Consider the following 25,480-nt stretch of genomic DNA (forward strand, 5'->3'; position numbering starts at 1 on the left):
TTCTCCTTGCAGTGTTGTAGTGTGGGCAGTGTGCATTCAAGTCTACCTAGAATGCCAGGTTTGCAGTCTGTTCTGGATGTTCTAATTTTTGTTCCTGCTTTCCTTTTTCCTTCATAAATTCAGCAGTAGTGGGTTTTAAATCAAAAAAATGTTCACCGATCCACCTTGACTTACGTTACATACAATGCATCTGTAATGTCATGGTGCAATTTCAATTGGGCACAGAAAAGCGATGAAACAAGATAGAAGTGTGAAACATGATGAAAATGAAAGAGAAACTCTCCAAGCATGCATGCCAGTACAGTGCAGTTTGATGTGGCTTCCATTTGTTGTGCTGCACACATCTAAATGATCTAGTTCACACACACACACACACACACACACACACACACACACACACACCTGTTGTAACAGTGTGAATGTGTGTCTCATTCTCTTTTAAATGATGATTAATGTGGTTGATATGTTCACAGTACACACGTTGCTTCACGTAACCCCAAAAGGAAAAGTCTAATGGTGTAAGGTCTGGGAATTGTGGTGGTCGTGACCTAAGACCTCCCCATCCTATCCACCCCTGGGGAAAGTTTTATTCAAAAACTTGTGAATATCATTGATACGTGTTATGTACGAGTTCTTGGACTACAGAGTGGTTCGGTAACTGTCATTGTAGGAAAGCTGTCTGCAATCAGAAACGATTAGTGAACAAGTTAATACAACGAACAGAAGGTTTGTATAACTTGTATTTCTCCAAGCGTACGGAGACTCGTTACAGATAGTGCAGCAAGACTTAGAATCCAGCTCGTACAATAGCAACTGAGATGAGGCTCGCTTTACCGAGCACAGACGACGGTATCGTAGCGACGGGCCCAGAGTGCAAGTGGGCTGAGCAGCTGTTGCCGGTCATTCTGTATTGCTGGGCCTGAAGGTGCCCATAGTCCAGAGCCACTGGAGGTGTGGCTCAGTGGGTCTGCCAGATCCCGTGTGACCGTTATTGGCATCAAATGGAAACTTGCCATTCCATTACTGACCCTGAAACGCTGTGGGGTGCTATCGGTACATGATACCTCAGTGTAGTGTTGAGGAGTGCATTTGTGTTGAAGAGGACACCTTCTGGAAATTGTGGCTCTGCATGCAACATACAATTGCAACATATTGAGGTAGTTGTTTGATATCACAGTCTATTCTACAAAGAAAAATGAGGCTATAACTAAATTGTGCATCAGGGCACATCACACGTTCACCTTAGGGGTGCTGCGTTTGTACTCTGTGTAGGTACGAGGATTTTCAGGAGCCCTTATTCTGACATTATAACAATTGACGTGAACACAGACGTGGAATGTTGCCTCGTCACTAAACACGACCTTCTTCATAAATTGTCTATCACAGTCGATCTCGATGAGCGTATCTGTAACAAACTCAAATTGTTTGGGTCTATCAATCAGTTTGATAGCATTCAGTAACTGCAATTTGTAACCCAAAAATTGGAGGTGTTCCCTTAAAACTTTATGAACTGTAGTCTGTTTTAGGCCTAATTCTCAGTTGCACACCAATTGTTTAGGGCTCCTCAGTTAGCTATCCTGTATAGCTTCTACAGCCCCCCTCTTACCGAAGACCTACGAGATAGGGTTTTGTCCAATAAAACTACCGGTATCCTTTAACTGCTTATCCCACCAATTGGTGGTTGTTCATTGTACACGCAACAATTAGAATTTAACACCACAGAACACACTGAACTTTCCTTTGTACCATCCACATCTTTTCTGAGATGCCCTGATCTGCTGCTGCCATATGGTTCATTGTGTTGTGTCATCATCTATGTGTGCACACCAGTGAACATCGTACTACAGAAATTCTTTGTGATAGTGCTCTGTGTAAAGCAAGATTCAACCTTCCATTTTGTTTCTGTTAGCCACAATGAGCATTCGTAAATGCACCGTAACTTTGGGGATGCACTGTATTTTGCAGAAATATGTTAAGTCTCCACATGCTCCAGTCAGTGCATCGAAACCTGTTGCAGCTGACAGTATAATAATGCATGTGACTTGAGAAAATGCACTATTTGTACTATCAGTTTCATCACATGCACCATACCATTGTTGGTGCTGCAAATTTAGCGCAGAGTGCATCAAGATGCATAGAACAATGAATCTCATACAAATTGTCTGGCGATCATTGTAATTTTTGGTTCTTTCGTCATCAGCTAAATCTTTATATTCTTTCTGCGTGGTGTTGTAATGTTGTTCCGTGGTAAATCTGCAGTAATCGTTTATTATTCAACTGCAAGATAGATATTGAGAATTCTCATCCTTCTCTTCTGTCATTCCTACTCGTTTATAAAGGTTTGATTACTAGAATCCATGTTTTTGTGCAAACAGGTGCTGGACCTGTGAATTTCCTGTATACCACAGAAAATAGCAAGGGATAAACATTGTTGACATCACAATTTTGTCTAACTGAAGGAAGTCATGACAACTGAAAAGTGCTGCACCGCACTGCTAAACGAAATGATACACTGTACCGAATACTTCTGGTAAGGACTGAGCAAAGCGAAGACCACATGTGTGCAGCACATTGTGTACATGGTGGAGTTTCGCATGCCTTGGCCAAACCTGCTGTAAAGAGAAGTAGTAATTGTTGGGCTGTGAGGTAGGTGCGGATCCAAGAAAGGAGGAAGGGGAGGGGATATAAACCACCACCACCCCCCTCCCCTCTCCCCCCTCCTCCAAGGAACATTTTACTTTTACAATATGTGTTTATATTTTTACATAGAACAATTTCAAAGTTTCTCAGCTAATTTTTGTAAAACAAAGTAGTGTGGATGTTTACACTAAAAATGGTTGGGAATTCTAGAAATTTAGAAGCTATATTTAATACTGGATACTTTTCAGTGACCTGACAATGAGCTAGACTACATGGATGTGCTTGCGGCTCAAACGGTAACAGAAAACATTCAATCAGGTGACCATATCTCCTGCCAACAACTAATCTGACACAATAAGTCCACAGATAGAACCAGCAGACCACGAAAAGTTGCGTGAAGCAAGACAGAAAAGGAAAAATACTTAGCTCCCCAAATGGTTGTGGAACCAACTAGAAGAAACAGCGTTCTTACTTACACACTCAAGTACCCATAGTCTGGAGACATTTGGTTGCAGTCGTAGAGCTAATCTAATACTGTTAATTATGAGTCCACAGTTTCGTTTCCTATTACATAAATTGTGACATTATCTACTGTCTGTCCAGTCACATTAATGTGACCACCTGTCAAAAGCCTGAATAACCACCTTAAGCAGTGCGAACCATTGTGAGGCGTGCAGGAAGAGTGTCAACGAAGTTCTGGAAGGCACCAACAGTGATGTGGAGTCATACTGAATCCGATGCCATGGTCGGTGGCACTAGGTTTTTCAGTTGAGGATACATGCTGCGAAGAGCCCAATCAGTTGGGTTTGAAATCAGGGAGTTTGGTGGCCAGGTTGAGGATCCGTGCTGCGAACACCCCAATTGATTGGATTTAAATCCAGTGAGTTTGGTGGCCAGGGGAGTATGGTAAACTCATCCTGATGCTCTTCAAACTACACACATACATTGTGAGCTGTGTGACACCACATTAGCCTGGTGATAGATGCCATCGTGCTGCGGAAAAACAAACTGCGCTTAGGGGTGGACGTGGTCCCCAGGACACAGGTGCATACTTTTGTTGATCTGTTGTATCTTGCAGATCAACAGTGTCATCCATTGGACAGGTATGTATGGTGTGAAATGCCTGAAAGCAAACATCGTGCAACAATCATTAGAAGAGTCCAAACCAGAGTGGGGAGTGTAATGTTCTGGGGAATGTGTCCGTGGCATTCCCTGCGTAATATTGTCGTTGCGGAAGGTACAGTGGATCAACGCGAGTATGCATCTATCCTTGAGACCACGTCCACTGCTACATGCAATTTGATTTTCCTCGGCACAATGGCATCTACCAGTTGGACAATGCAACACGTCACACAGCTCACATTGCATGTGCGTGGTTTGAAGAGCACTGTGATTAGTTAATCCTACTACCATGTCCACCAAACTACCTGGATTTAAACCCAGTCAAGAATCTGTGGGGCCGCGTGGTTTGAGGCATCATGTCTTGAACTGCGTGACCCCTCCCGCCGGAGGTTCGAGTCCTCCCACGGGCATGGATGTGTGTGTGTGTGTGTGTGTGTGTGTGTGTGTGTGTGTGTGTGTGTGTGTGTGTGTGTGTGTGTGTGTTGTTCTTAGCATAAGTTTAAGTAATGTGTAAGTCAAGGGACCGATTACCTAAGCAGTTTGGTCCCTTAGGGCATAAAAAGAAAAAATAAGGAAAGAATCTGTGGGACCACGTCAATTGGGCTATTCGTGCCAAGGGTCCTCTACTGAGAAACCTACTGCATTTGGCCATGGCACTGGAGTTGGTATGGCTCTATATCCCTGTTAATAGCTTCCAGAATCTCACTGAATCTCTTCCTGCACGTCTCATGGCTTTCACGCTGCAAAAGGTCATTATAGAGGCTTTTGACGAGTGGTTACATTAATGTGAGCGGAGAGTGTATATTTTAGAGTTATTATTATTAAAATCCTAGGCATTTGTTGAATGTTTAAAGTTTGAGTGCCAGGAAGTTATACTTGGAGGGAGGGGGAGTTGGGATGGGAGGGAGGAAGGGGGTGGGGAACAGAAAGGAAGGTAGAAAGTGTGACACTCTCCAGAACTCATTCCTGGGGGGGGGGGGGGGGGGGAACCATACATTATTTTCACCTGGAACATGGCTGTACCTAGTCACATGGTCAAGGTAGTTCCTACAAATGTTTAGTCGAAGTTTTCCTTTCTTAAGTAATACAGATTTCACAAATTTAACACAGAAATTCGTAAACAAGCATGGAAATTAATTTATTGTATTAAATTTTGAGAAAAGTGCCCAGAGAGATTTGTCTCGTTACAGTGACTATTTTTTTTTTTTTTTCCTCTGCACAAAGGACTGGGGCCCCGTCACGGCAGTGGCCTTCCGCACCGACTCGAGCCCGGCGGCGCGGCCACTGATGCTGAGTGCGGCGCCCTCGGGCCACGTGGTGCTGTGGGACCTGGACAAGCGACGTGCATGCGGTCAGTTGACGGGCGGGCACGCGGGCGCGGTGGTCGGCATGAGCTGCCTGCCGGGGGAGCCTGTGCTCGTCACCAACTCTGTGGACAACTCGCTCAAGGTCAGGCTGCGGCTGACCACAGCCCGCGAGTTTCATGGCTGTGTGAGAACTCACTGTGGGTGCCTGTAAAATGGAAAGAGTCTGTAATGGGTGGCTGATCAGTTGACTATGATATGATGTTGGTAAGAAGGTGGCTATGTGACGTGTTTTGTACAGAGAGAGGTGGAGACATTTCGCAACATTGCCAGTGTATCCTCTGGTTCTATTTCGAGCCAAATGCTCCAGGCATCATTTGCAGTGGTAACTATCAGTGTAGAGTGAGTGACACATTGTGTCAATGTTTCTGCTTCTGAAACTCCCTGGAAAAATTTGTAGCCCCGAAAAACTATTGCTGAGACTTCTTAATGTAATTGCATTTGCTTTATGTCACCCATAGTCAATACTAGACTGGCCTACCTTCAGCATATATAATCTGATATGAAAATCAACACCAAATGCTCTACACCCGCACCAAAGCACACAATACAAACAGTAGCAGCAGAGTTGGTCGAAACATCATGTGTTACACTGTTACTTAACTGCACCTTTGTATTTCTCATCACCCCAAGGGGTCACTGCCCTAGGTGCACACCACTGTATTTGCTGACACCAACGCGCATGCATGCACAATCCCAACTACAAGCACATGCATTCTCTCTCTCTCTCTCTCTCTCTCTCTCTCTCTCTCTCTCTCACCCCCCCCCCCCCCCACACACACACATACACCTACTTTATCTGTTGATAACATTGTGTAATTGCAAATCTGATGACTGTGCTTTGCTACTAATCATTTGTAACTACCGTATTTACTCGAATCTGAGCCGCACTCAAATCTAAGCCCTACTTGATAAATGAGACTCGAAATCAAAGAAAAAATATTTCACGAATCTAAGCTGCACCTGAAATTTGAAACTCGTAATTCAAGGGGAAAGAAAAGTTTTAGACCGCACCTCCATATCGAAACAAAGTTGGTGCATTGTAACATGAGACACAATTTAGGTCGAATGGATGAAGATACAGCTACAGTAGTTTGGTTCAAGTCATAAGCTTAGAAGTTAAGCTTTACCAGGTAGTCATTGCTGTGTGTCGGGCACTCCGTCTGTGTTTCTATAGGTACCTACAGGTACCTTGCTCCTCGCCCCCAAGTGACTTTCATCTCTTTCTGGTAGGAAAATGTTTCCCCAATGATGCTAAGAAGCGGACTGAAGTGACTTCGTGGCTCCAGGCATTGGTGACGGGTTCCTGTGACATGAGTATACAATTGATGATGCATCATTATGATAAATGCTGCAGCAATGGTGGTGACTATGTTGAGAAGTAGCCAGTGAATCTCTGTAAATATTCCAATAAATATTTCTTGGTGATGTTTTCGTTTTCTTTATCAGTCATTGGAACTTACTTTCTGGGTGCACCTTCCCCTTCTTCAAGTAATGGTGCATACAGCTGATTGTGCTGTGAACTCATCAGAGGGCATTCGCTTCACACAATTGCTACAGAAGTTAATTTGTAAGCTCATATGATACTTCATCATTCTGAGTGCCCAAAAAGTATAATGACTTTGTCATTTTTGCTTTCCTCTACTTCCATTCAAGTAACTTTAATTGAGATCCATTGTGGGAATGTACATATTTGTCTAACACAGTACTTTCACCTGCAAATTTTCGATTTTTTCATTTCACAGGTGTGGCTGATGTCTGATGGTGATTCTGGAGAGCCTCCGAGATTGCTGCGGATGCGTGAGGGTCATTCGGGGACGCCAAGCTGTGTTCGTTTCCATGGAACTGTTGACTCACGGAATTTGGTCACAGCAGGAAGTGATTCGACACTACGAATCTTTTCTACAATCAATGAGACTTTTAACAAGAGTCTCGGGCGGGCATCGTATAATCGTAAGGTGAATGTTCACTTATATTTGAGGTTTGTTCTGTTGGTCATCAGTATGAAGACAGAACTCCTTTATGTCTTAGGATGTGTCACCGATCCCTTGTTTAGTCAAATTATGCCATAAATTCCCTCACTCCCCAATTCAGTTTGGTAACTGCTCATTAGTAATGTGATGTACCCATCTAATCTTCAGTATTCTTGTGCAACAAAACGTTTGACTTTGGAAATCTAACTTAGTTTTGAAGAAGCTCAATGACTTTCAAGGTATAATAAGTAAGTGGTTCACTTCGTACTTAACTGATGTGAAGGAATGGGTCATACTAAGAACAGCAGTCAAAAGAAAACCAAATACCCACCACAATAGGGTGATGGAATGGTCCCATTCAAAAGTAACCACCACATGCATTACGACATTTGTCCCTCTAGGAGAGAACAGTCAGGTCCTGTTTTGTAGAATGCGGTCAGCTGCTGACAGGTCCAAAACCTCATCCACTCTTGCAATCCCTTGTCCGACTGAAAAACAGTCTTGATCACGATTTATTTATTAAGGTGACCGGTTTCGACCACTTCTGTGGTCATCTTCAGACCTACAAGTCATATACAAAGCTTTAATTAGAGGACTACATACATTAAAGAAAATACATAAAGTTATAAAGCTATAAAATGATGAATTACCATTGAGTAGAAACCTCTTTCTGCTGGAGAATCACTACTGGTTTCTCCAGTAGTGATTCTCCAGCAGAAGGAGGTTCCTACTCAATGGTAATTCATCGGAGTATATCACTATCAAATTGCATTCCTGGGCGTTCTGACTTTATGGTGCAGCACAGTTTCTGCAAAGTGTCTTCGTAGTGCTGAGCATTGATTGTGTTCCCACTCTTAAGGAACTCATTAGCAGAGGGACCATGCAGTCAAAGGAGGATGACATCATGACCTTACCAGAACTTGCGTGAACTTTGGATTTCTTTGGTGGGAGAGATGTTGGAAGTTTCCACTGTTGGCTTTTCTGTCAGCCCTTGGGCTGTTGAAATGCTATCATACGGAATTCACTTGTTGCACAATAATGCCTGCCCCCATACTGCGAATCAGATAAAGGCTGCACTCCAACAATTTTGTTGGGAAACACTGCAGCGTAGATCCTTCACCATGTGGTTTTCACCCCTTTGGTGACCGAAGGAAAGACGAGCGTGGATGTTGGTTTGAGGATAAGGAAGTGTAGGAGAGGGTACAGTTGTGAATCTTTCAATGGCGAGCTGTGTTCTACAAAACTCATCTCCTAGTGGGATAAATATCTTAATGCATGTGGTGATTACTTTTGGATGGTACCATTCCCTGATGCCACTGTCACATGTGTTCAGTTTTCATTTGGCTGCCTCATAAAGATAACTCTGGCAACTCTCATGATTAAGCTTCTGAATGGGTACAAATTACTGCTGGGATTTTGCTGAGGCCGTTTATCGTCTCTTATATCTTGCATGCTAGGTGCAATAGTTTTGTGACAGCTGAGCCTCCCTAAGATAATTCTGAGGTAATGTCATCTACTTCATGTACCTTGTTTCGCTTTAAGGAATGCCTTGAATCTGTACATTAATATTTTATAAAATGAGAGATTCACAATGATGAAAAATTGTGTGTACACTGACTGGCACAAAAAAACGCAACACTCAATAAATGATGTGTAATCATTCTGCAATTATCTATTTAATCAAAGTGAAGCACTTCAACCATTTTTCTGAGATGGGGTATGTTTTTGGTATTGCTTTGCAAGCCAATAATGAAGTGTTGATTGTTTATTACACTAGCCTGAATTGTTGTTTCTTCATCACCGAATGTGAGCGAATAATATTTTCCCGCTCTTGTAGTGCTTATTGTTGTACCCTGAATTGTTCCCCTTTCAGTCACCTGTGTTTGTAGGCTCTTCCTGTGATTGTTGTAATCAGCTTTCTGAAATAAATATGCTGTTTAGCTGTGAACAAGTTACAAAAGCTGTTGTTTTGGTGGAAAATGGCCGCACCATGCATTGCAATGCAGAAGTGTTGAGGACTACACCTTCATGATTTCTAGAACCATACAAAGGTAGAGGGAAATTGGAAGCTTTGCAAGGAGACCAGGAACAGGCCCGAGAAGAGAAACATCGGAGAGAGATGACCACTTCTTACAATGTCAAGTTCTCAGATCATATAACTAATGAGGAGGTATTGAATAGGATTGGGGAGAAGAGAAGTTTGTGGCACAACTTGACTAGAAGAAGGGATCGGTTGGTAGGACATGTTCTGAGGCATCAAGGGATCACCAATTTAGTACTGGAGGGCAGTGTGGAGGGTAAAAATCATAGAGGGAGACCAAGAGATGAATACACTAAACAGATTCAGAAGGATGTAGGTTGCAATAGGTACTGGGAGATGAAGAAGCTTGCACAGGATAGAGTAGCATGGAGAGCTGCATGAAACCAGTCTCAGGACTGAAGACCACAACAACAACAACATTTTGCCTTATCACTCTGTCCTACAGTCTCCATACTGAAGCTGGTGCAGTGGTTATGAATGTACTCTCTCTCTCTCTCTCTCTCTCTCTCTCTCTCTCTCTCTCTCTCTACCCCCTCCCTCCCCCCTTCTCTCTCCCCCCTTCCCCCCTTCGTATTTGTCTCCCCTCATCCCCACTACATCCTTTCATCCTGGGGATCAAGTGCCCTGCCCTTCCTTCCTAACCTTCCCCTCTCCTCTCACTGAGGAAGACTCGTAACAGTACCAAAAGTGAGGAATAGTTTTTTTAATTGCTGTTAAGTTTGTCTTACCAGTGCTTGTAGTGGTTCTTTTTACATTATGTATTTTGGCTTTTATTTGTTACGTGAAGTTAGAGTTAGTATTATTCGGGCTGCTTCACAACTGGAAAATTATTTACGTCAGTGGCTCAGTTGTGGTACTTCTCGCAGTTAGTTTGCCCGACACACTGTTTTTATATTGAAAGACACCACCAACACACAATATTGCAGATATACCACTGCTTAATTAATTAATTGTTTTACTTTTGTGAAATTGTAATGCTGAGGAGATTCTCGCAATTTCCGTTAAGTGGAGATCAAAAAAATTTACTGAAGTCACTTTACTTAAATATGATTCAATATTGGAAAACTGATTACTTTTATTACTTTGAAGGAAGAACCACTAATCAAGAGAAATCTCCTACATTTACAATTACTTTTATTATTTGTCAAAATTAGCAAATTTTAAAATATTTATTACAACTTCGGGCCGTTATCATTTAGAACAGTGGCATTGACCTCCGCACCAATGTTCTCCTATAAAATTTGCATAAATCATTAAAGTCATTCACTTCATGAATATAGGATCTGTTGCGGTAAAATATTAGTGACAATTTTAAGTAATATTTGGTTATATTTAGTCTAAATATTACGTGAAACTTACAGGTTTTCATGCCTCGTCACAAAATGGCTTCTTACACTACCAAGAAACGAAAGGGAAGTGTGCGATCCTTTTTCTAAGGAACAGAGATAACAATAACAATTGTAGATCATATTAGTTGATTACATAGCCTTTGTGAATTTTCTGCGATAATATTTATTTTGTTAAGACGTCAGTTTTGTTAAATTTGTGAAATTCTTCAATATTATTTTTTCACATTATGTGGTGTACCACCACATGCTACTGGAACTTCACCCACTGAATTTAATTACTGACCAGCCATTTTGTCTCCCTATAGTTTCACAAACATAAAGGAAATTCGTTTTAAAAATTTTAAGTGGCTAAAGCTTCAAACTGGTTTGAACTTTCAAAAAGAATGATGTAAACACCATTTTTAGTGAGTTAAATTGTGTGAAAGTAGAAGCAAAGGCACATTGCGGATTAAACAAGTGCTTTCCTAAATTAAACAATAAACATTAATTAAATTTAATGTTTACACATATTGTTTTAAAAAGAAATGTGAATATTACAGTCTAACTATATGAATATGCAGTGAAATTAAAAACTAGCTAGTATTTTAATTATTTCTTAGAAACATAAAGTAGTTTTATATTATTCATTTGTATCAGAATACTGATTAATATTGCAGGCATCTAAAAAACGGAAAGGAGGCATTGCTGAAGATCCACTGATTATGCCCCCCATCACTAGTTTTGCATATGAAACCACGCGTGAAAAGGAGTGGGACGGGATTGCGGCTGTGCACCTCGGAGTGCCCTTTGTCACTACCTGGTCGTATGACAAACTGAGAATGGGAGACCACAGGCTAATGCATGAAAGGTTTGTCAGAATGCTTGTTGTCTTCAATAGATACTATTCCCACCATAAATATGTATAAATCAAGTGGATGTTTTTATGTCTACTGAAACCTGTGAGGAGCAGCTATGAAGCAACCATAAATATTTTTATGACAATGTGCTGGGTTGTAATGTCAGTACTAGTTGTGAGCAACCCATTGTTATAAATATTAATTTTTATTATTTAGACATCCCTAGTACATTATCTTAGTCTAAAGACTTTACTGTTACTTTTCAATATAGTCTCTTTTTTTGCACACATTTTCCTCGCAGGTCTGTAAATCTGTAAAATCCCTTGTGGTAGACGTCCATTCCAGCTGCCAGTAAACGTCAGTGTACAACTTAATGGGTCTCTCAGTGTTGGTCTCACAACTATTGTTTCACATAATTGAAAAGACGGTAGTTGAAGGATGACAAGTAGGGACTTTAACTAGTATGTGGAAAACTTTTCCACCCAAAAGTCCCAATTTTCTGCACAGTGGCAACCAGAGTTAGTCAACACATTATCACACTGCAGAAAAATCTTCTTCCAAAGGCACTTATTTGCAAAGCATGACAGAGCTTCGTGTGTGTCTGGAAGTAGCAAACAGGATATATGATCTGTTTAGGTTAAAAAAAAAAAATCAACCAGAATGCAATTGTTTGCCCATGACTCTCTCAGCCAATCACACTGTTCTTGCTTTCTATCTTGATGAGAAATCCAGATTGTGCCAATCTGGGAATTTATCTAGGGTTCATAGTGATCAAACCAGTATTCATCACCTGTCACAGTTAACAAGAAAAATTCATCTGCACTTTTGAAATTCTGAAGAAGGCGTTAGGTGATTACTATACTCGGAACTTTGTAGTCTTTGTGTGTGTGGGGTCCAGTGGGTACAAATATTTTGATAACCCAAGCTTTGAATCATTTGCTACACTGCACTGTTCCCTGTTGCAAATTTTGTTGCAATTTCATTCACAGTAACACATCTGTTTTCCCTATGGACTTGTAAACTCTCTTTGTTGCATACTGTGGGTGCACTTTAAGAACAAAAGCTGCAAGGCTCATCTCCTCAAGTGGATGCATCTTTGTTTTTTAAGTGTTTTATCTGTCTCCTAACACTCCTGCCACACACACACACACACACACACACACACACACACACACACATATCAGTATGCACTATAAAGACAGATGAATTTCGGCAGCAGGATGCAATAAACGTGAGCTCAGGTATAATTAAAAATATTGGACATACACTGTAGGCCATTAAGATTGCAACAGCAGCAAGGATGGCAAATAATGAAATTATACTTATTGTGCATGTACAGAGAAGATAGTGAGTGTGTGCGCAACTCCCCACCCCCCTCCCCCACGTGTGAGTGAGAGGAGTACTTTAGAAGAAGGCCTTTTGGCCAAAAGCTCAAATACATAGTTGTCTTTATGTTTTACCTGTTGCGACTCAACATCTCCTATGTGTGGTGAATAACAGTCGATCCGTTTCATAATATTGTCAAAATAGGAAGACTACATAATTACGAGGGGCATTCAAAAAGTAATGCAACACATTTTTGTCTGAAAGCAGGTTGGTTTTACTCACGATTCCACTAAACCATGTTATTGCCCAATCTTTTAACTAAAAAAACCCTATTTTTCAGCGTAATCTCCATTGAATGCAACGCCCTTATGCCACCTTACTGCGTGGGTCTGTGTGCCCTCGTGATACCACTCTACTGGTGAGTGTCAGAGCCAACGTCTTGGTGCATCAATAACCTCCCCATTGTCCGTGTACTTTCACAATCAGTCTTGTAATGCGCAGGCAATTTTGTACAGGTGGTCCTTCGTTGGTCTCTATGGTCTTCTGTTAGGCGGAAAGGAGCCCAGTGGGCACACCACCTTTGAGTACTCCAACTGATGAATTAGTGTGTCAGCACAACCAACAGAGACATCAAGTTGTGTAGTGAGGTATTTGATTGTGAAGTGTCAGTCACCTCGAATTTGTGTGTTTGCATGTTCCAACATTGCAGGAGTCACAGCAGTGTGCAGCCGGCCGGCTCATGGGAGATCTGACAGGTTTATGTGGCATTGTTGTGATGATGTCAGATGCCTTGCCCAACAACTCGCTGTGCTTTTTTCCACTGCCAGGTCTGCATAGACATTCTGCAGGTGCCTATAAATACTCTATGTGATCAGAAGTATATCGACACTTGGCTGAAAATGACTTACAAGTTTTTGGCGCCCTCCATTGGTAATGCTGGAATTCAATATGAGTGCCCCACCCTTAGCCGTGATGACTGCTTCTATTCTCGTAAGCATGTGTTCAATCAGGTGCTGGAAGGTTTCTCGGGTAATAGCAGCCTTTCTTCACAGAGTGCTCCACTGAGAAGAGGTATCAATGTCGGTCAGTGAGGCCTGGCACGAAGTCGGCATTCCAAAACAACACAAAGGTGTTCTGTAGGGTTCAGGTCAGGACTCTGTGCAGGCCAGTCCATTACAGGGATGTTATTGTCAGGTAACCACTCCACCATAGGCCGTGCATTATGAACAGGTATTTGATCGTGTTAAAAGATGCAATCGCCATCCCCGAATTCCTCTTCAACAGTGGGAAGCAAGGAGGTCTTTAAAACATCAAACTAGGCCTGTGCTGTGATAGTGCCATGCCAAACAACAAGGAGTGCAAGGCGCCTCCATGAAAAATATGACTACACCATAACACCACCACCTCCGAATTTTACTATTGGCACTACACATGATGGCAGATGACATTCACTGGGCCTTCACCATACCCACACCCTGCCATCAGATCACCACATTGTGTACCATGATTCGTCACTCCACACAACAGTTTTTCCACTGTTCAGTCGTCCAGTGTTAACACTTCTTACACCAAGCGAGGCATCATTTTGCATATACCGGCATGATGTGTGCCTTATGACAAGCCGCTCGACCGTGAAATCCAAGTTTTCTCACCTCTTGCCTAACTGTCATAGTACTTGCAGTGGATCCTTATGCAGTTTGGAATTCCTGTGTGATGGTCTGGATAGATGTCTGCCCATTACACATTACGACCCTCTTCAATTGCCGGCAGTCGCTGTCAGTCAACAGACGAGGTCACCCTGTACGCTTTTGTGCTGTACATGTCCCTTCATGTTTCCACTTCACTACCTTATTGGAGACAGTGGACCAAGGGGTGTTTAGGAGTGTGGAAATCTCGTGTACAGATGTATGTCACAAGTGACACCGAATCACTTGACCACATTCGAAGTCTGTGAGTTCCGCAGAGCGCCCCATTCTGCTCTCTCAAGATCTCTAATGACTACTGAGGTCGCTGATGTGGAGTACCTGGCAGTAGGTGGCAGCACAATAAACCTTATATGAAAAACCTATCTTTTTGGGGGTGTCCAGATACTTTTGATCACTTAGTGTATCTGTGATGCTCTGCTTTTCTTCGAAAGCACCTCCATTAGACAGTATTTGAAAGCTATGTATACCACCGCCACCTATCGGAACTTCATGGAATTATTGAGGTTGAAGCGGGAATATTCCATACTGTCCCACAACAAATTCCACATTTTTCCAACTGAAATTGGCAGGGGTGGGGGTGTTGCATTACTTACTGAATGCTCCTCTTAAATTTGTGGAAATTTAAGGGTATGGAACATGTGAAATAAAGTAAACAGAACTGCCGCATCTTGTAACAACACAGGCTCCATTGAAGCTGGCAATTGTTTCTAACTGAGCTTGGAAGAAAGATAAGAATGTGTCGTTCTGTGCTGCTTTAATTGTGTACCAGATTATAGAGGCTGGCAAATGGTGGAATGCCAGTCTCTTGGCAATTTGCAACCAGGTGCTCTCAGTGGATGAGTGGTCTGGAGAAAATGATGGCAGGGGCAATAATTGAACACCTTCTGTGTAGAATTAGGTCAGGGCTTCAAGTGCAACATGCAGTGTTGCATTAACATGTTGAAAGATAATATAGAATAGACCTCAAAGATATGGCACAGCCACTGTCCTTAAAATCTCAGAAATGTAATAGCTCATGTCCAAATTACTGACGGTGTGAAATAGAGGTGATGGTGTTGTAACTCAATGGCACCACATACAGTGATACCAAGTACTGGGCCTATATGCCAATGATGAGAACAAATCTGGCAACATTTCTTCTCCCTAGAGTCTCCTCACGTGTATGTGTCCTTTGTGATGCTATATGCAGAATTGGAATTCAGCTGAAAAGGTGGCATGGTGCTCTTACGGTGCCCAGTGTTGTCGGATGCATCGTTTTGGCATTTCTCTCTCTGTCACAGTGTCGAGGAAAGCAGCGACAATGGTCATGTCAGGTACAGCAAATCGGGAAGTGGGCTTGTTTACAGCAAGGCCAGGATCCACACGGCCAGTACATTAAGTCTGAAGCATCACACAAAGCAAACTGGAGAAGTCGACCGTGCCTGAACATTGCCTAGAAAAGGGCATAAAATACTATTTGAGAAGGCAAGAGCTTTGACTCAAATACCATCGTACTGGGATTCTGTTACCAATGAAGCGTCTGCCATTAGAATAAACAACAGCAATTTTAATGGAGACTGGGAGTACACACCTAGTACGACACGGGAGCTCGGTTTGAACATGGACTGAAAGGTAAGACGTAGGCTCAACACTCGTAGGGACACGTGAGTACCAGTTTCAAATGTGGCACCAGCCCCTCGCGTCATCTGATGTCACTCGGTCTCCCGGCGGGATGGAGCTTCTAGGAGCTGCTCGACTTACCTTCTGTGCACTTGTCACTGTGGTAGATTTCAGTCACAGCCATTACATCTACTGAGCGAGGTGGCGCAGTGGTTAGACACTGGACTCGCATTCGGGAGGACGACGGTTCAATCCCGCGTCCGGCCATCCTGATTTAGGTTTTCCGTGATTTCCCTAAATCACTCCAGGCAAATGCCGGGATGGTTCCTCTGAAAGGGCACGGCTGACTTCCTTCCCCGTCCTTCCCTAATCCGATGAGACCGATGACCACGCTGTCTGGTCTCCTTCCCCAAACCAACCAACCAACCATTACATCTATGTAAACACAAAACCATGCCAGCCCTAGTCAGTGATTTTAGCTCCTCATGACGTCACGGAGACAGCTATCAAAAGTGCAAATGTTGTATTCCAAGTGATTTGTCATGTAAATTGAGTAGATTTTATTGAAAATGTGAAGACTCCGAGCACACATAAGCTGCTTATTGTTACAACTGTTTGGGCACCCTTTATTGTGACGTGTGTTTAATTTGATCTAAATATGTTATCATATACCTCTACAGTGAACTACCTGTCACATCACTTGTCAGTAAAGTGACTGTATCCTAGTGGGTGTTGCATGTATTTCTGTTAGAAATTAATATTTCTCAGTATATATAATAAATATGTTTTCTTCGTATAAAATTCTTGAGCAGTAATGTCTTCCACCCAATCATTTATTGAAACAGTATTACAGTGATTTTTGCTAACCTATTAAAGTAACTTGTTGCAAATATGTGAATAGGAAGAAGGGAGAGGTGGTAGCCTTGTGTTGTGACCAATGGAAAAGTCATTTCTACTATTTTATTATCATAGAGAAATAGAAGATAGTATTCCAATAGTGATTTGTTCCAATATGTATGTAAATAGCAAAAATCAATAACATTATTCCTATAAAAATGTTTCCATGTTTCATCTTTATATTGTCCTTCACTTCCTACTTATGCTTCCACAACCATATTTTCTCAATCTTCAAAACTCCTCTGTCGCTTCTTTTGCCCATTCTATCAAGAATGGAAAGATTAGTGTTTGTATCTGCTGTAGAGTGTCGATTTTCCCGAAGAGTCCTACTAAATGTGGAGATGTTGTTTTCACATTTGTTTCTGCATTCCTTGTGTCTTATAGTATATTTTTATTCTATTTGTCCAATGTGGAACGTATTGCAGTCGCCCCATCTACTTTGTATATTTTTGAGGTTTGCCTGTTCTGTGCTTTATCTCCATTCCTAGTTTATTCTCTGTGCAGAAGCTAATTTTTACATATGTGTATAAAAGCACTAAATTTCCAGTTGTTCACAGAGGCACACTCCGACAGATTCAGGAAAAATGCTGCGAGGAGAAGGCCCCATTGTTATGGCTTTTATCGACCTAAATAAGACGTTTGACAGTCAGCAGGAAGATAGTGTGTCATCCAAAACTCTTGAACATGATTGGGCCTTTTCATGATGCTGTGATATGTGGAGGAAGCATGTTGTATAATTTTCTTGTGCAAAGAGAAATTTTTCAACGCTATATACTGACCACCATCCTGTTTGTTATATTCTTCTCATTACTTTTCAAAGTTGCCTTTGGCAAAACGAACCTGGTCATCCATCTACATACCAGGGTTGGCGAGAAACTTTACATCACTGCATTTCTCAGATCCAAGCACTGTAGTGAGGTCTTATTTGTAAGTTACCTTTTATTCGCTGATTATGCAACATTCATAGCACATACTCAAGACGACCTTCAAAAGCTTGTGGACAAATTTGCCACTGCATACAAGCTCTTCTCCATGTCTGTGAAGGTAAAGAAGACTGTGGTTATGGCACAAGGAGACACAGCTACACATGCCATAAGATGAGATGGCTCCTTGTTGAATGTATTCGACAAATTCTGTTATCTTGGTTCACTACTATCAGATCTTCCTCCAGACAATAAAGTAAACGCAAGAACTAGCAAAACGACAAACACTTTCAGGATGCTCCACACAAGAGTATTTGGCAAAAAAAAAAAATCTTATGGTGACCACAAAAATGCTCATCTATCAAGCATGCATGCTGAGCACCCTCTTGTACGGCACTGAGACCTGGGCATCGTATGCCAGACAATAATGTAAGTTCAACATCTTGCATCCGCAGTGCCTACAAAACATTCTAGGCGTTAACACGGAAGGACCAGGTGCCAAATGAGAAGGTCCCGAATGTTGCGGATCTGCCGAGTATAACTGCCACACTCGAGAAATGTTGCCTGTGGTGGACACTTATATTGTGTGGACCACTCCCGTCTTCCCTGACATGCATTGCTAAGTGAGACAGCATATGCCAGGAGGTCCCCAGGAAGACCTGATATGTGCTTAAAAGATTGTACCAAGCAGGGTATGAATGCACGTAACATTGGCTGTGACAAATGGGAGGAGCTTGCTGAAGACCACAGTAGATGGTGGAAACTCATCAAAGATTGCAGCAAGTTCCAAATGGAGCCTGGCTCAACAACTTAGTTGCAAAGCAAGTGTATAGACAAGTGCCTCTAACAAACCCATATTTTGGCGTGGTATACACTTGCCCAAACTGTGGGCATCAAGTGGGCTCTCCCATTATACTCCTGAGTAACCAATGAAAGAGTGATGCTACCTCGATCTTTTGTTAGTAAATATAGGTTGTTGATTGATTTAGGTGAGCCATCTTGAAAATTATATATGTGTGCCTATATGAAAGCACCCTTGATATACTATCATTACAATGCATTTCATACAATTTCTAGTTGCCGAACAGCAACATAAGAAATTATCGTGTAACTGAGGTGGGATGTGAGAACCAACTAGATATTTACCTTAGTGGATGTAGGAAACTACCTAAAAACACATTCCGGCTGGCTGGTACACCGACTCCTACATTAAACCAGAAGGCTGGTTTGATGTGTGGCTGCCACACCTCCCGGAGTCCCTGAAGTTACAATCCTGACAGATAGTAAGATGTAGAACCCTTCCAAAGTCACATTCTTGCACTATCAATGTCAGAGTGGAAATGTTTTTTCGAAAACTGATCCAAACCCATACTAATTAAATAAATTTTAAGGCAAATACTGTGACAAACAGTATAATGATTTGTACAAAAAAAGTGTATTTATCTATTATTGGTTATGTAAAAAACTTAACAGGCAACCTTGGTGTTACCTGACAGTTTGTTTTGTTAGCTAAGTTAGTTAGTTAATTTTTATACTGATAGTCAGTTATTGTAATTTTACTCATAGACAAATAGGTATGCAGATCTGTTTACAATTGTGTTCCAGGTTTAACAATTTCAAGGGTGACCGATCTCTCTCTAATTCCTATGCGACGTGCGTGTGCATCACTCGCTGTGGCAACTTTGCAGTGGTCGGGATGAGTTCTGGCCACGTGGATCGTTTCAACATCCAGTCGGGTATCCACAGGGACACGTATGGAACCCCTACTGCTCACACGGGGGCCGTGAGGGGCGTCGCTACTGACACCCTCAACCAGGTTACAGTCACTGTGGGTGCAGATAGTATGCTTCGGTTTTGGCGGTTCAAGTGTAAAGGTGTGGTCTCGTAATGTAAAATCTGTACTAAAGCCGTAAGTTAAAAAATTATTTGATTGTGTGTTAACCTTATTTTAGAATTTTATTGGTACATTAACTTTGTTTACTTCTATCTGTTGCAATAAATTGCTAGCACTCCTGAAGAGGTTAAGATTGCACTATCCATCAGTGTTGGCAGACCTTAAATATTACCCACATGCTTGACTTCGTACTCGCAAATACTGCATTATTAGCACCCTCAAAATGTGTTTATTTTTACACTTGCTAATATGAACTTCTATGAAGATTTATCATATACTTCTGTCACGTGGGAGGAAAGTATGGATGACAACAGCTGTAGATGATGTAAAAATGGTGACGGTGAAACTTTTTTATCCTGCATATTTCCACACACTAATGAGTTATGGTACCATCTTTTTAGAAAATTTGACATACGCAGAGCATATGTTCAAAATGCAGAAATGTGTTTTAAGAATGAAGTTTGCTATTTGAAATTGAATGGTCTGTCTTTTAATAACTTGGTGTCTTGACAACTGTTTCACTGTATATATTCGCTTATTACTGTCCTATGTCATTTCCAGTATTTCTTTTTTTCTCAAAATATGGTACAAAGCATGAATATAATACCAGGAGTAGAGACAATATTCACGTAAACTTCTAGGTTTTAACGTTATTAGAACAGTGAGTCGGATATAAGGATACACATTGAAGAAACCACCAGAACAAGTTAGATGCCTTGTTAGTAATGTAGTGAAGTTAGAGAACAAGCAATTTTCTATTGACAACTCCTCCATTATTGGTTTGTATATTCACAGACATCCATGAAACTACATTCCACTTATTAACGGTACTACAAAAAGGATGGATTGCTACTTGCCATAAAGAAGGCATGTTAAGTTGCAGCCAGACACAGTGAAAAAACTGTTACACTTTTAGCTGTCAGTCAAAGCCTTCTTCAGAAAAGAAAATGCACACACATCCACACAAGAAAGCACACCTCATACACACACGACCGCTATCTCCGGCAGCTAGGACCTTAATGCAACTGTGACATTAAACAAAAGTAGCGATCTGTAAAGGGACGGGGTAGGGGGAAAATATGAGGGCTTGGTGAAGAGTAATGCCTCCAAATTTTTTATGTGAAAACTCTTAAAGCTTTTTAAATAAAAGAAACGTTGTTAACCTTCAAAATCTGTATTCTTCGTGTCTACATATTTGCTGCCTTCTGCCACTAGAAGGCTCATAATTGTAGCTTGTAACCTGGCGGTATGTAACGTCACTATGTCTGTGTGTGGATAACAGCATAATGAAATAAAGTTTTGAATATGAAATGTTCGTTCCCACATGGAGTACCCTCTCCTTCAGATTGAAAATTCCAGGCCATGCATGAGTGCTGCAACATCTACAGAAATCTGATGCATTGGGTTCACTGTCATCGATCTCCCCACCCCCAAGGCAGTCCCAACTTGACCCCATCCGATTTTCATCCATTTCCAAAACTTAACAAACATGTTTGAGGACTTCACTTTATTAGTGATGAAACGGTGCAAGCAGAGGTAAGGTTGTGGCTCTGTCAACAAAGTTAAACATCCTAAAGTGATGGTATCATCAAAGTGGTCTCCTGTTGAGAGAAACATGTTAGTCACCAGGGTGACTATGTTGAAAAATAAATATGTGGGCGTCAGTAGTGATGTAGGATGTTAATAAAGTTCATTTTATATAAAAATCTCTAAGAGTTTTTACATAAAAATTTGGAGGCAGTACTTTTTAACATACCCTTGTACAAACAAAGGAAAACTCAGGATGCAATGAGAACAATATGAGTTAGAATATGTTGCTACTCACCATGTAGAGGAGGTACCAGTGGTCGATTAGTGGGAAGGTACACCTAAAGGGGTTGAGTATTGGATTTCATAAGAAATGTGGGGTGGGGAATTATAGCAGGGTAGGAGCAGGGTGTTGGGGTATGCTGAGCATGGGTTTGTTTATAAGTTGAGGCAGGGAAAGGACAGTGCAAGTAAGCATGAGGGGGAATCGGGGACGCATGTGGGAGTAGGGAGGGGCAGGTGGGGATACTGACTAGCAAAGGATGATGCCAGATGGGTTACAGTAGCAAAGGATATGTTGGATTGTCAGCTTCTACCTGCACTATTCAGAAAAGATGCTGTTGATGGCAAGAAGCCTGGAGGCAATGTTTGTGACAGGACTGGAGTAGGCAGTAGTGAGGCTATGTATGTGCAGGTCTTGCACCTGGGTCTTTATGATGGATATGAGGCAATGTGTTGAGGGTAGTGGTGGAATGGGGATGGACAAGACTGTTGTATGGGTTGGGGAGGGGGGGAGAAGGGGATAGATCGGGATCAGTGGGCTGCCACTGTGAGAGGGGTGGGGAGGATATTACTCATTTCACGCAATGATGAGTGATAGTTGCAGCCATTGCGGAGAAAGTGATTCAGTTGCTCCAGTCCTATGTGTTACTAAGTCACAATGGGGGCATTCTTTTGTGGGTAGTCAGTGGGCATGGGAGATCTGTTTCTGGACAAGGTGTGGAGGATAAATTCAGTTTGTGACGGTTACTGTAAAATATGTTAGTAGCACTAATGTAATGTTAGTTCTCCAGTATAACACATTAAAGTAAGTTATATATGGTAATTTATTTCAGTGTGTTACATATGCTGGTACAGTGGAAAAACCCACATAATGGCCATGTTTTTTTCCATTTACAAATAGACTTTATATTTGGTACAGTGGTGCCCACACCTACAATGGTTGTATGAAACTCTTTATTAGGATGAAGCAGGATGATGCAGTGGTTAGCACACTGGAATCACATTTGGGAAGACAGTGGTTCAAATGTGTGTCGGGCCATCCAGATTTAGATTTTGTGAGATTTCCGTAAATTGGGAGGGTTCCTTAGAAAGGGCACAGCCAATTTCCTTCCCCATCCTTGAAGAAATTTGAGCTTGTGCTCCCTCTCCTGTGACTTCAAAGGATGTTAAATCCTACTCTTCCTGCCTACCATCATATTAAGAATGCTGTCTCATTGCTTTTCCATTCCAGTAATGTGTTGAACATAACATACTTCAATCATAACAATTTTTATTGTGCTATAGTTTGATAATTCTCACAGAGGCATAGTTAATTTCTAAATACTGAAATAAAGTGTTTATTTGAAAACAAAAGAAAAGTGTACAGAGGAAAATAACTTCCTTTAAGAAATTTTCTGGTCTCTGAGGGATTTTACTGAAGATGAATGTGTTGTTATCAGGTACAAAGCCACTGTCGAAAGTGGACCTGGATGAGCGACCACTGTTCCTGCGGACACATCACGAGTCGTCTCTGATTGCCATTGCCCTGGAAGACTTTTCAGTGTCGGTGGCAGACACAGAGAGTCGCACAGTGGTGCGGAAGCTGGCCGGACACCCGGGTGCGCAGATCACAGACGGGGCTTTCAGTCCCGACTCACGGTGGCTGGTTACTGCCGGCACTGACTGCCGTATCCGCACGTGGGATCTTCCTTCGGGAAAACTTGTTGATTCGTTTCAGGTAAGGATATGTGTGTCTTATGCACTGCACAAAATCTGGACTCCAAATTAAAAATAATGTATGAGGAAAAATAAATAAATGTGAGACATGCTTTTTAAATAAATATAATTTTTGTGTCAGACAAGGGCATGTACTTTTTTAAAACAATTTTATTATTAGAAAAAGTTTATAATTTCGTCTAGTTTTTAACATAATTTCTACAAAAGAACAAAGAACGGACTTCTGAATTACAGTCTCTTAAAAATCTGTTGTGTAATTTCACTGTCTTTGGTGATCTTAAATTTTTCTTTTTTTGATTTTTCTGCAACATGGATCTCTCATGTTTTGCCCCCAGTGTCAATTCAGCTTAAAAATGTGACACCTTATTTACTGAGCTTCATGAGAATACATAGGGGAAACAAGTAGTTTGTTTTCTGTACGAATTTCGTAATGAACACATCGTGAAACTTAAGGAAAGTCACTAGATAACACAGCAACTTTCTGCAGCAAGTGATTAGTGAAGACAGATGGTCACCCACTTAAGATTTCATCATGAATATTAGTACAGCTGCCTTGAAATGTTCTAACCTATTTTCTTATCAAACTTCGTTGATGTACCAATGAGAAGCTATCTACAACAATCGCACATACATCTGTGGGCATTGTTGAGGTTCTGCAGCAATATGATCCACCCTGTATGAGCCTGGGCAAGTTAACCAGGTGCTGGCCAAATTACTGCTAACGTAGGTGGTGTTCACATTGATGCTGTGTGAGTTGCTGCTGTTGGGTAGGGGGAGACACAAGTGGCCTACACATTAACAGGAAGAGAAAAGATGGAGTAGCGGAACCGATAATTGAAAATATAAGGGAGCCACTGTCACCAGTGGCAAAATTCCTTTGATTACAGATATGAGATAAGTCTTTTTTTTAGGTTAAACTTCTCATTCAGACAGAATGTTTTAAAAGAGAAAGGGTCCCACACAAAAGAAAATTGTTTGGATATCCTTAGCATTATGCACCAATATATAGAGGGCTAAAGGACAAAGTTAGTGAACTCCTTCTCTGTTTATATGGTCCAGAATATGAAAAGGAAGTTGATGTCTTATCTCTATCTGAGGTCCATGTGTAAGGAGCAATCTGGAAGTTCCTGTTTAGGGGTGTTGCTGCAGCATATATGCAGTGTAACATGACTCTGATGCAGGCAATGTAGGTACAGTATAACCCCAATTTTACGTTCCTGGAATTAATGTGCCGTATCTCCAGCTGATGCCAAGCTCTATTTGGCTTGGTGCCGGTGGAAGTAGCTAGGTTTGTTCTAATAAAGATACCACGAGCAAGCACAATTTACAAACTGTCTCTACTGCACATCTGCAGTTGTTGTGATTATCGTGACACCTTTGTCAAACTATGTTTAGCGTCTGTCGTCCTTCTGCCACTTGAAGCACCAGTTGACACCTTCACTCACTTTGCATTGCTGAAATGTTTTTGGTTTAAACACAATGCAAATTACGTATTTTTTCACGGTGAGCAAAATGTGTTTCAAGAATTTATTCTCACTATCAAGTGCAGTATTCACATATGTATTTTTTTGTGATGTTACACAAACAATGCGAGTGATAGTTTGCGTTTGTGTGGTTTTCTGCATAACTGAGGAAGTAAAGTACCTGATAACCTCAAAAAGGTGACTACTGTGCAAGAGAGATGCAGAACAAAACAAATGAAAACACTACACAAAATACTTATGTAAATATTTGCACTTGACAACCTGAAAAAATTATGGAAAACTGTCACGCTAAGTGTGAAAAAAATTTGTAACTGTTGCAGTGTTCCATTGTTTAAATAATGAATGACAGCTTCAGGCTTTCCAAAAATGTCAATTATGATGTATGAAATTGAGTCACACGCTTCTACTTTCAAGACAGTTACCAATTCCAGTTGCATCAACAGTTTTTATTCGTTAATAAACCATTATTAGGTGGTAAACAAGTCCCTGACAAGTATTTTGATGCCTATTATATACATATATCATACACCAAGTGGGAAAATGCCATATACGAACAGTGACACGTATGCAAGGGATTATTTGGTATTCGTGTCATTCTGATGTGCTTCCGGTAAATGTGAAAACGTGAACTATGGTGATTTTCTGAGCAAGTGTGTCGAAACAGGACCAAGGTGCTGTCATTCTTTTTTTTGACCACCGAAGGACAAACACTAGTAGACATCAATTGGAGAATGAAGAATCTGTATGGCGCAGCATGTCTGTCAAAAATTACTGTTGTGGACAAGGGGTGCTGCTGCTTCA

At 41.4% G+C, this 25,480-nt stretch overlaps 1 protein-coding gene across 1 annotated transcript in view; it reads left to right on the forward strand.

The window, feature by feature from the left end:
- LOC126210665 (WD repeat-containing protein 36) overlaps positions 1 to 25,480 on the forward strand; it is a 96,195-nt gene that overhangs the window by 44,734 nt on the left and 25,981 nt on the right. The window contains exons 5-9 of the mRNA XM_049939995.1: positions 4,987 to 5,211; positions 6,872 to 7,084; positions 11,146 to 11,336; positions 19,382 to 19,650; positions 22,919 to 23,196. Coding sequence (XP_049795952.1) covers positions 4,987 to 5,211; positions 6,872 to 7,084; positions 11,146 to 11,336; positions 19,382 to 19,650; positions 22,919 to 23,196 — 1,176 coding nt within the window. The remainder of the gene's footprint in view (positions 1 to 4,986; positions 5,212 to 6,871; positions 7,085 to 11,145; positions 11,337 to 19,381; positions 19,651 to 22,918; positions 23,197 to 25,480) is intronic.

This window comes from Schistocerca nitens, chromosome 10 (genome assembly GCF_023898315.1).
Source record: "Schistocerca nitens isolate TAMUIC-IGC-003100 chromosome 10, iqSchNite1.1, whole genome shotgun sequence".
Taxonomy (NCBI): domain Eukaryota; kingdom Metazoa; phylum Arthropoda; class Insecta; order Orthoptera; family Acrididae; genus Schistocerca; species Schistocerca nitens.